An 11,904-nucleotide genomic window follows, 5' to 3' on the forward strand; every position below is an offset into this window, starting at 1 on the left:
CTTGCATGTACTTTTTGCCACTCCAACTACTATATATATATATATATATTTTTTTTTAATTATTTTTAATTTGTTTGTTGTTGTTTTCTCTTTTGTAGAATAATTTTTTTCTTTTTCTTTTTGGTCTCAGTCTAAGCTTTTGTTTTGTTTGGTTTGGTTTTTATTTTTAAAAATAATAATAATAATAAATCTTAGCTTCCATCTAATATATATATCCTCTCCACCTGGCGCCTGTGATATATATAGGCTTGGTAAATATATTTCATCCCAAGTTTTTAGTGGCTCATTAACTAAGCACTTTTGCAAATTAAGGCATTCTCCAAAGCCTTATATTGAGAAAATAAATGATTCTCCTCTCGGTACAACTTATATATGCTTTGTTTAATAACCGAACTAAATGATTTTATATATTCTTGAGTCTGAGTTTTTTTTTTCAGTAAAAGTTATCGCAAAAAGGTACGTACGTATGTACTCAAACTTTAAAAAGTGTTGATTTATAATTTTTTTTTTTTTAATTTCAACCCTTCGTTTGAATTTTCTGTAAAATCCTATCAAAATTTTCAAAATACTAGGATTTAATGGAAATTCTAACAGATGGTGGTTGAAATTGAAAGATTGATACTCTAAATTAACAGTAATGAAAGATTATGAGTTATAAGTGAAGTTTTTCTAAAAAAATACTTGAGTCGATTTTATATGAGTTGAGCTAGCTTGCTAGCTAGAGTTTAGTACAATTTACGGATGTATAAACTCATTGTTATTTGTCCAAAAATTCACATTTCTACTGTAACTACAAAACAAGCATTTTCAATCCATCAATAATATTATCGATGTTAGGCTTTGATTTTGTACATCGAAAGAGAAATTACTACAAAATTTAATGTATATATTCAATCATAAATAATTTTGAGATCTAAAAGAACATCGGATACCATTTTGTTAGGTGATCGATTGAGTTGGAAATTGAAATATATTAAACTTTTCTTAATACTAAATGGATAAAAATATTCTCTGATCTTAATATATTTCTCAATCATACTTTGGATCGATCTCATCTATAAAAAATTTCTGGTTCCATGTTCTGTACCATGTTAAATCTCCGACTATTCCAAAAACTAAATTAATAACTAACAAACCTCGCCTAGCTATGAAATATTTCGACACATTTTTCCCTGTGTCTTGGTCTTCCAGAGAAAAAAATGAAATAAAATAAATGAAATAAAGTCATTTTTGTCTGCTGAACCTACTAGCTATGACGTGTCATGATACCATTCATACTTGACAGGTCATGGTTGATTTGCATGAAGCACACTTGCAAAAAGCCGAGGCATCTTCAGCTGAAATGGGCAGGTGATGATGCAAAAAGGTGCAAAATTGTTGAACCACCTTTGTCCCTTTTCAGCGTTTTCACAAATCTAGCATGCCATTCTGTCGTTCAGGCCATTCACGTCTCCAAAACAAGCCCTTTGCATGCAAAGTTGCAAACCTTCACAACTCCTACATTATATATATATATATATATATATATATATATATCACTCTGTATATACACAGGGATAGTCAGATACTATACACATGCAAATCATGGGTAAGGGCAGGGACGCCTTGGTGGTTTGCAGTGACAAGAGCATGGGAATAGGCATAACAATATGGGATGTGGACACAGGGGATCATCTTCTCCACATACCAACCTGCGCATCCCCTTCTCATGGGTTATTGTGCTTGAGAAACCACTTCCTTGTAGCTTCCCAGATTCACAGACATGGGTCTGTTGGTGGCGGAGCCATCTTCATCTGGGCATTGAATAAGGTAATCGATCATCACGTACCTCAAAATTCCCATGTGAATTGAATGGGTTTCTTTTCTTTTCTTTTCTTTTCCTTTTTTTTTTTCCTAGTAAAATTGTGTCCTTTTTCTCACAGATTGATCATTGGCCTCCCAGTAGGATCCAAATAATCTTTATTTTTAGGGGTATTACATTGCATATCTTCAAATGAATTTATTCAGTTTCTTATGCATGTAATCCAATCAATCGTATTTACTTTCATTAATTGGTGAATGATCAATCACCAATGTATGTGAATTATTCTTGCTGTAAATTCTTATTCATGTTGTAGATTAGTTATTAGGGTAATTGGAAATAGGAATTGATCTCTAAAATGGGTTATTTTATTTCTCTTTTTCTGTACTTTTATTATGCAAATAGTTATATGCTTTCCGATATGCTTAAAGTTTTCGTCTTCCTTAGTTACCATTTTTTTCCCCTTATTTCAGTCATTGAATGTTTGAACTATTGCTGCAAACTTGACTCTCTTTATCCATTGATTGATCGGGCCTCAATGAACCATCATTGATCATTAGCTAATTCAAAGGCTGCTCGCTTTAGTTTCCAAATATGTAACTTAGTTTGTTCTTCGACTATTTTGTCTTCAATCGGTTGGAAGGCTAATGATTCTTGTACATCACGTCACGTTGGTGTACATCACCAAGACATACCCGACATTGGGTATGAGAACTATGCATGTGAGTCCCATTTGGCCATTTATACACATTGGGTGTGGGACCCACATGTATGGGTTCCACACCCAATGTATTTTAGTGTACACTTGATGTACATCAAGGTAATGTGCAACTAAACGCATCTCCAGTTGAAAATCCCTTTCTCTTTAAAAAAAAATTAGTTGCTGATGTGGCTCCAATCACATGCTCACACGTGTCAATAAGTTGTAAAAGAATTGTAGGTATAGCAATTTTGAATTAAAAAAAAAAGATATGGCTTAATAGAGACTTAGTATTCATTTCTAATGAGAAAATGCATCATTACATTGAGGCAAACAGTTAACCAGTTTGGATTTGCTAGAGATTTATCTGTCAGTTTGAATTTTTTCCATTGAAGTTTTGGGTGGACTTGTATTTCACAATCTTCCATATTTGTAATGCAATCTGAAACCTCAAGTGAGAAAGAGAAAGATTAAAGAATAAGCAGCTGAAGGTTTTTGCGCATCTTCCTTTAAAACTCTGTTTTATACTGGGAAAATCGCTTGGTTCGCTTAAATTTTCTAATCTTCAGCCTCAACTGCCTCTTCGGAGTTATCCAGTGGAGGCCATTGGGCCGCTTTCTTGCACAAAGGATGGCATATATCTTGCTGGCGGGGCACTTTCAGGAAATGCTTATCTTTGGGAGGTTAGTTTATCAAATTGCCTTATTCGTATAAATAATATGTTCTCTCCTGGTAAGGAGAAGTCAAAAACCTGTTTTACAAGATAAATTCATTTACATGGATATTTAAGCTCAGCAACTACATAGTGATCTGCATATTGTGATATCTAGATATATTATGTTGCCATTAGTATCCACATTTCTTCATTTGTGTTGTTTTTGGTGCAATGAATGCATCAACCTCATTGTGGGATAAGAGGTACTAAACACTGTCCCTCCTTAGATTCTTATATGGTTGAGGTAATCCACAGATTGCTAACGGAAGATTGCTCAAGACTTGGCATGCTCATGACAAATCTTTGAATTGCTTGCTGTTTTCTAATGATGATTCTCTTCTCATTTCTGGGTCAAATGATGGTATGATCTGTGTGTGGTCTGTAATTAGGTAAATGGTGAATTCCTTTTCTGTTGACACTAAAATTAGATTTAAAACCTTTGGAATGATGCATTTTTCTAATTAATTTGATGGAAGTTTGCTAGACACGGCAGATTCTGGAAGCTTGCCTTCGTTGTTACATTATTCATCAGAGCATAGATCCTCTGTTACTGGTCTGTTAAACACATCAGGCAGCTCAAGTTCAGTTCTAGTATCAAGCTCCCTTGATGGCACTTGCAAGGTGGCGACACTATGTGTATCATACTCTTAGTATCTATTATCTTTAAAGTTGAAATTTCATGTTACTATAATGGATATTATTCCATATCTCGTAGGTTTGGGACTTCGTCTCAGGAAGGCTTATACAAACTCAAGTTTATCCACTGGCGATAACTGCAATTGTTCTTGACCCAGGGGAGCAGCTCTTGTTCTGTGGAAGTGTGGATGGAAGAATTTTTGTCAACAGGCTTGATATTGGACTATTGGAGGACCCTTTCTTTGTTGCAGAAGACCAACCAGTTGTGCTAAAAGAACACAAGTAATGTATGGTGCTTGATGTTTCCTGTTACTCATTGGAAATGGAGTCTCCTTCTGTCACAGGAATAAATTGTTGAAAAACCTAGTGACTTTGACTCTCTTTTATTTGAGTTAGTATCATTCCACATTAGTATAATACCTTTGTTGATTGGCAAGCAGATTTTTATGTTGATTTGGCATTAAAATTTCCATGGAGATTGAATCAATGACAAACTGGCTCCTGTTAGCTTTACTTAACTAGGTTCGTCGGCTTTGAAACCCATATATATTTGGAAACTTCACTGCAAGTACTACAGATTTTAGATAAATACTCACACACATAACCAGAGAGATGCAATGACCATTTAGTGTTAAACTCTGGTCCTCTTTATTTTTCTTAGTTATTTGTATAGATTTTTATTCAAATATTCATGCAGTATAATCGTTTTAAATTCCCTTCATCCATGCAGTGGAGCCATAACTGCATTGGCCTTCAGTGAATCAGGTCTGATATCTGCATCTGAGGACTGCACCATTTGCATGTGGGATGTAGTCAACTTGGTGATCATCCGGAAATTCGACCATCGAAAAGGTTAGTGCAAGTATTTTGCCTTTTATTTATGTTTTCTGGAGAGGGAGCTTGCTCTTCACTTGGGTTTTCAAATTTTGTTTTGTTAAATGAATTATCCATCATACCAAAATTCAAGTTACGATTAACAAGCACATTCATTTTAACTGGAAATGCATGCCTCTTTTTTTTCCACTTCAGAATCAAACATAGTATGCATGTGGAGCAATCCAAACAACATAAGAAGTAATTTTCAATTTTCCTTTGTTTGCTCTGTATTTCTTAGTAACCAAGTAGATTTCTCACTCATTTCCCCCATCATATAAGAGAGTTGCATGAGAGAAACAAATACATGCAAACGTCTATATATAAAACCCAAATTTGAATTGATACATTTGATAAAATACTTACTTTTATGTGAATACATGTTTATATCTATGTATATGTACAAGCACAATATATCGTACATAGCTTCTAATACAATCACCGATTTCGCATCACCAAGATTGTTGTTTTCATGTATAAGCAGGGGCAGTAACTAATATGACAGTGATTCCGCAGTCCTCACTGCTTTCTGTATCAAACCATCAGAGAGTTTCAAACGGGTTCTATGTTTCTTTGCTTGACAAGTATCCTCAGCCAGCCAACTCATCCAAGGGAAGAATCACTCTCCCTTCCTCATGCTGTTCCTTTAAAGAAAATCAGATTTCCCTTGATTTCCGAAGCACTGATTCATTGAACCAGCACATATCTGATTTGGAGGTCTCTCTCTCTCTCTTGAACAGCATGCAATTGTTGACTCATGCAAAAACTATTAAGTGTCACATAGAGATAAGTTTAGAACCTTATATTTCAAGAAGAGTATTAGTCATTCTGCCTAATTATATGATGTTGTCCCATGACTGCTTACTGCAGAAAAGCAGTAGGGGAGAGATTTGACTTAGGTGCTGTAAAGAAAACGCACCAACGGTTGAGATTTAATTTCAAGTTTTTTATGAGAAAAATAGTCTGTGAAATTCAATCTAAACTGTTGAAAAGACAACAACACATGTACTATAGTTTTTTTTACAGTACGTAAGCCAAATCTGTAAGGGAGAATAGGGCCGTATCCAAATTTTAGGAGATTATGCGGCACATTTACTAATCTTATGCTTTAGTATTTTCATTTAACAATGTTATGGTATATGCACAAGCAGTTGCCAAGATTCTCTTTCTCTGCCTTGGAATATGGGCAGAAAGATGGAACTCCAGCAGCAATGCAAATGAAGGTGGAAACTTGCATAGAGAATCGGATTTGGGCCACAAGAATGACAAAGCACGTTATGGAGATGAATAAGCATTTGCAGTCACGTTTACTTGACTTGATGCAGTGCAGATTATTATGGCCTACTGAGATTGACACACCCACATCTAGAAAAAGAAAAATGCTCAAGATTGAGAGTCCACTTCTACAGGGGGAGGAGGAACCACAGTCCTCTACTAAATTTCATGATGAATAAGCATGTGCTACGAAGAATACCCACAAAAGTTTTAGTCATGCCTTGGCCTCCTCTCTTATCTTTGTAACCTTTGTAATTAATGAATTAATATTGTTTTTGTCTGTTCTTGTTTACATATTTCTTTTTTTCTTCCTTCTTTGTCTTCTTTTTCTTCTTGTTTTTGGTGGTAATTATAAAGTACTAGTCATATTGGCAGAATCATTTCACGAAAGAAGCAAGCAGCTGGCTGAAAAGAGGCCTTGTAAGAGCAGATGGAGGATTAGATCTGCATGAAGATCTGGTAAGGCCCAAACTATTGATCCAAAAGTATTAGAACCGTTGGATGCTAATTTGGTTAAATCCTTAACCTTTAGAATTGTAACATTTTACCACGCTTATGAATCCGACGTTGTCAACGGCCCAGCACTGACCCAATAGTAGATTTTTTGGTTGGCGGCTCTAATCACTTATCATCTGCCATGCCATGTGTCACAAGGCAATTGATGATAACGTGAATTCATGTATACAGCTAAGATACTTTTGATACCAAACTCTAGTACAAGACAATCCACATGAACCAAAAATAAATATTTGATACCACACACTTTTCATCTGTAATTTCTCAGCCTTGTCAGTCCAAGTCAGGTTGCATTTTCGGTAGGGGAATAAAGCCGGTCGTTTAAAAAAGTTGGTCAACCGGCTACCCGGTTACCGAAAACTATTAGTGATTTTAACCAACTAGCTATCTCGATTACGATTATCAATTTTAGCCAATACCCAATAACTACAATCAAATTTTCACCCTTAGCCTTCGGCTCTTCTAATCTAGATCATCCCTCCCACTCTCGGGGAAAAGAATAATACAATTTTTTTCATCAAATCTAACCTCCTAGATTTCTGTACACTTCTTTTAAAATAAAATAAGAAAAGTGTACGTACCCCTTAAACTATTATTCAATCGTTAATGATTCTCTGAAACTATAAATTGCATCGATATTTTTCCAAAATATAAAATCTATCGGGTAGCTTGCCCTCTGCTTGAGCAGGTTGGTCATAATGAAGTGAGGATATGAGTGCACCGGGGTTGGATCACCGGCTATAACCCGTCACTCCCAGCCAAATTCTTTACTTCCCCAAGAAAATCGTAGTAGAGAAAGAGAGGGGAAAAAAGCAAAAGCCATGTTATGGGGCTCTCATTGCCTGCTGCAAAAGGAGACCAAGGAGTGGAGGAGACTGTGCAGCAGATTGGCCTTTTCTTCTGCTTTACTCTGTTCCACATGGTTTTTGCTCATTTCTTAGTTCTGTCTGGTTTGGTACAATTGGGTAAGCTGGGGTGTGGGATATTGTTCATGAATGAGTGGTTTTGTAGTGCTTTTCTACTACTTTTGATATTAGAATAGCATGGATTTGGACCGACTTGGTAGTGGAAATTGTTCATGAATGAAGTGGAAAGTGAGCTTTGGGAAAAGGGGAGAAGATTGCAAATCCATTATTCCATCATTTCCTTCTTGAGGATGAGGGTGATGGTAGTCGTGACAAAGAATGTGAAGAACCCTTTTGACCAGAGAAAGAAAGAGTGAAAGAGAGATCGGATAAAAAGAGAAAAAAGAAAGAAAGCCAAGGATATATGGAGAAAAGATGTCCCCTTTGACGAGCATTATTGCTTGGGATCATCAATGGGAGAAATAGGGAAAGAGAGTGGAGAGACATAGTGAGAGTGGGAGAAAGAGAGAGAGAGAGAGACATGCACACTCTCTCCTCTTATCTTTCCCGCACGTTTCGTGTCCTCTGGATGTGAATGGGTGTTTTGTAGTGCCTTTCTCTATCGCTTTTGATGGCGTCTTTTTTCTCACTAATCTGGAGCTGATGATTTCGCACTTTTGTTTGAGCTTGAAGTGGAAAGTGAGCTTTGGTATTATGGAAGAAGATTGCAAATCCATTATTCCATCATTTCCTTCTTGAGGATGAGGGTGGTGGTAGTCAGGACAAAGAATGTGAACCCTTTTGACCATACAAAGAAAGAAAGAGAGAGATCCGATAAAAAGATAAAAGAGAAAGAAATCCAAGGATGGAGAAAAGATGTCCCCTTTGACGGGTATTATTATTGCTTGTGGATTGCCAATGAGAGAGATAGCGAAAGAGAGTGGAGAGAAAGAGAGATAACACACCACTCTCTTCCTTTATCTTCCCCACACAATTCTTTCCTCTGGATTTGATGGGTCTCTCTCTCTCTCTCTCTCTCTCTGTCTCGCTCGCTCGCTCTTTCTTATCAATCAATAGTCTGTGTTATATTTGCTTTGAGCATTTGCGAAGAAGGTGTTCGACAAAATGCCGACGAACCAGCCGTCTGGTCGAAGAAGATATTGGGGGGGGGGCATATGTGAAGCTCGACGTGGGCTGTGGTAGGCAAGTGTTGGATCTGAAACCCGCCGTGAATTATGGCATTCTGGGAGGCGACAGCAGCGCGTTCTCGGCGGAGGTGCCGCCGAACAATTGGATTTGTAGAAGTAGTCGAGGCCACAAAAATCTCCCTTAAGAAACTTTTCAGGGCACATGATTATGGACTTTATCAAAACATTTAATTGAGGCCCACTGCGCAAGAGGAGGCCTTTTACCACAATAATTTACAAAAGCCCAAGTAAATGGCGTTACAATATATAGCTATGTTAAATCACGATATTTGCTCTGATACCACGTTAAATTATCGTTTATTTTAAAATTTCAAACTAATAAAAAGAGATGAATTTAATTATTTATATTCTAATATTCTCTCTCATGTATGAATTTAAATTTTTTTTTAATATATGAGGTTAGGTGAAACTTAACGCATAGAATATTTGACTGAAATAAGATGTGTATTTAACGTTTTTCCTTCTTTAAATAAGGGTATATGAGTGAAGGACTTGCCTGCTCCGGCAGCGGAGACCCACCTGAACAGGAGGCCAACTCGACAGGGAAGCCGTGTTTGGACAGAGAACTTAGAATTGCTATTATTAGCATTGACCCCAGAGGCGGCTAAAAAATAAAAAACAAAATAAAATAAAAAAAAAAAAACAAAATCAGATAGGGCCCCACGTACGTGCACGCAACATTTGGCATGACAAGAGCACAGTCGCACGCCGACATGGTCGCACGACAAGCCACGCGACTTAAGTTAGAGGTCGTGGCAGCACTGAATGGAGGACACGGGACACCGGCGAGGAAAGGAAAAAAGGGTCAACAAAACTACAAGAAGCGACATTTCTGGTCCACAAGTGCTGTCGTAACACCGCGTGGACAGCGGCGCAAATAGAAACTTAAATTAAGAAACGACCGTACGTGGACGGTGTCAACTTGAAATTGTTTATTATGAATCGCCGAATCGGGGGAGTTGACGAGAGATTCCTGTTTAATGTTAATCAAAGAGGAAATTAAATAAAAATAAAAATAAAAACGAGATAACTCCATACTCCATAGTGTTATTTAATACGAATCTGGTGTCGGCAGACCTCGTAATCACAAAATAATTAATTAACAGGTTTTACCCTTTCAGTTATTCTGGCTATTAGAGCATAGATCCCTAGGAAATTAGTAAAAGATTAAGCAAATTTTAGTTAAATATTTCACTTTTATTATTTTAGTTAGTTACTTTTCAAAAGCATAAAACATCAAATTTTTTTAAATATTTTAGAAGTTCAACAGCAAGATAATGACAAACGCAGATAAAAAAAATCTCCAAAATGATCACTTGAACGCCATTTCAAGAGTGAAATAAAATTCTCAAACCAAAAGATTGACTGAGATTAGAAGCAAAATCTGAGAATAGAAGCAGCTTGCAAGACGCAAAACCTAAGGTGCGAAGGAGCTGAGGCCGAGACGCAAAGCGGTCAATAATCTTATAATACGTGCGAATATGAATATACAAATGAAGAAAAAAAAAAAGTGGCAAAACAAACTGATTCGGCTGAACAGACTAGCGATTTTGACAATCATCTAAATCACTGTAGCAGTGGTGAGCTCTATGCAGACGTGATTTTGAGGAAATTAACTTTGCATAATTTGGCAAAAAATCTTCGTTGACGAGCTTGCTACGAATGCTCTTAAACATCTCTCATTTGTTTTAAAACATGGCTATTAGAATTTAAGAGATATGATACGTTTACAATTTTTGTACAACTCTAACAATTTTTTTTAAGATTAACCATTAGATATTTATGACCCACCCACATGTAGGAAAACAGATCCAATGATTAATTTGAATCAAAATTGTTGGAGTTGTACAACAATAATTTCTCTTTAAGTATTAAGGAAAAACATATGATACGTTTACAACTTCTTTACAACTCTTATACAATTCTAACAAATTTTTTTAAAACCAACCATTGAATACGTAGGAATCACATATAAAAAAACAGATCCAATGATTAATTTGAACAAAAAATTGTTGATCGAAGTTGTACAAAAATTATACGAACAATCATTTCGCTTAAAGAAAAAGGATAAGTGAAATCTATAGAAGACTTCTTACAATTGCAAGAGATCAAGATTGAGTGATCGTTGAAATCCTATCCAACCAATTAAAATTAAAAGGACATGCCACGATACAAAAGCAATTCTGGTAATTATGGCATGGTACAAAAAACAAAAATGGTTATGGTCGACAAAGTTTGATGTGAAAGGGAAATTGTAGTAATGATACTTTTGAGAAAATCTAATAGGATGGTGTTCCTTCCTTTTAGTTATTATAGATTAAGAGGGGCCTGCAAACCTGTGTTTATGAAGCTAGAGTGCTATATATCTATATATATGTTAATGGAATCACTAATGATTTACTCTAATTTGCTTTTCAAAGTCTAACCAAGGGAGAGTGCTCCATGCATGTGTGTTGAGGGAGAGAGAGAGAGAGAGATTGATTGGACTTGTGGACGGTGGTTTCATATGCATGGTTAAGGATTCTAACGTGCATGTGCAGGGGCGGGCCAACTTTTGTAATTTGGGTAGTCAAATTGAAAAAAAATTTAAAAAAAAATAATTTTTAGATTTTTTTTTTTTCTTTGAAAAACCTTGAGACTCGGGAGAATTATCGACAGGGAGGGATAGGTATTTACTCTATTTGTTTTAATGTAAATTTTTTTTTTATTAAAATTGATTTTGTATAAAATATTATTTTGATATTTGGCGTATATAAAAAATCACAAATATTTTTTATATTTTTATTCAATCATATTAGTTTATAAAAATCAATTTTTGTTCGCAACATAAAAATATTAACATAATTTTTTTAAAATTTTTTTTTTAAAAAAAAAAAAAAACTAAAAATTTGAGGTCCAACGAGGTCCTGCGGAGTTCTGGCAGTGGTCAGGCAATTTAAGAAGTAAAAAGACCACTACTTGCACTGATGCACATGCCTCACTGATGCATGACAATGAAGTGTTCATTAGGTGGAGAGTAAAAGACAATAAAGTGTGAGGTGGAGAAACGCTGGACAGCATCAAATTGTATGCACTTTTTCAGCATATCCAACAAAATGTGAGCTATTTTTGGTCTCTAATACAATAAATGGAATATGATTTTTTTTTTTTTTTTTTATCAAGGTATTTCAGTTCACCTTTAGCGAGACAGTATCTCATTTATTGTTAACTCACACACAGTGGTAGCCTTCCGAGCGTAGAAGCCTAACCAAGATCCCCAGACTAATTTTCAACCCAATGTCTGACGCCACTTCAGGCATTAGCTAGGCCTTAAATCGTGGGCTATGCTCGGATGG

At 35.8% G+C, this 11,904-nt stretch overlaps 1 protein-coding gene across 1 annotated transcript; it reads left to right on the forward strand.

Moving 5' to 3' along the window:
- Positions 1-1,512: 1,512 nt before the first annotated feature.
- LOC133875993 (protein ROOT INITIATION DEFECTIVE 3-like) lies at positions 1,513-6,311 on the forward strand. The gene is made up of 8 exons (XM_062314287.1): positions 1,513-1,809; positions 3,071-3,184; positions 3,472-3,605; positions 3,693-3,837; positions 3,932-4,134; positions 4,583-4,704; positions 5,210-5,442; positions 5,877-6,311. The coding sequence occupies exons 1-8, from the start codon at positions 1,576-1,578 to the stop codon at positions 6,177-6,179; spliced, it is 1,488 nt and encodes a 495-aa protein (XP_062170271.1). The 5' UTR covers positions 1,513-1,575; the 3' UTR covers positions 6,180-6,311.
- Positions 6,312-11,904: the final 5,593 nt, after the last annotated feature.

Source organism: Alnus glutinosa, chromosome 8, assembly GCF_958979055.1.
Source record: "Alnus glutinosa chromosome 8, dhAlnGlut1.1, whole genome shotgun sequence".
Taxonomy (NCBI): Eukaryota; Viridiplantae; Streptophyta; class Magnoliopsida; order Fagales; family Betulaceae; genus Alnus; species Alnus glutinosa.

Excerpts from the sequence above, each read along its gene's own strand:
- LOC133875993 (XM_062314287.1), top strand. The coding sequence starts at position 1,576 with ATGCAAATCATGGGTAAGGGCAGGGACGCCTTGGTGGTTTGCAGTGAC. Across the intron at positions 3,838-3,931 it reads CCCTTGATGGCACTTGCAAG|GTTTGGGACTTCGTCTCAGG; the intron begins GTGGCGACACTA and ends CATATCTCGTAG. Across the intron at positions 4,705-5,209 it reads GAAATTCGACCATCGAAAAG|GGGCAGTAACTAATATGACA; the intron begins GTTAGTGCAAGT and ends ATGTATAAGCAG.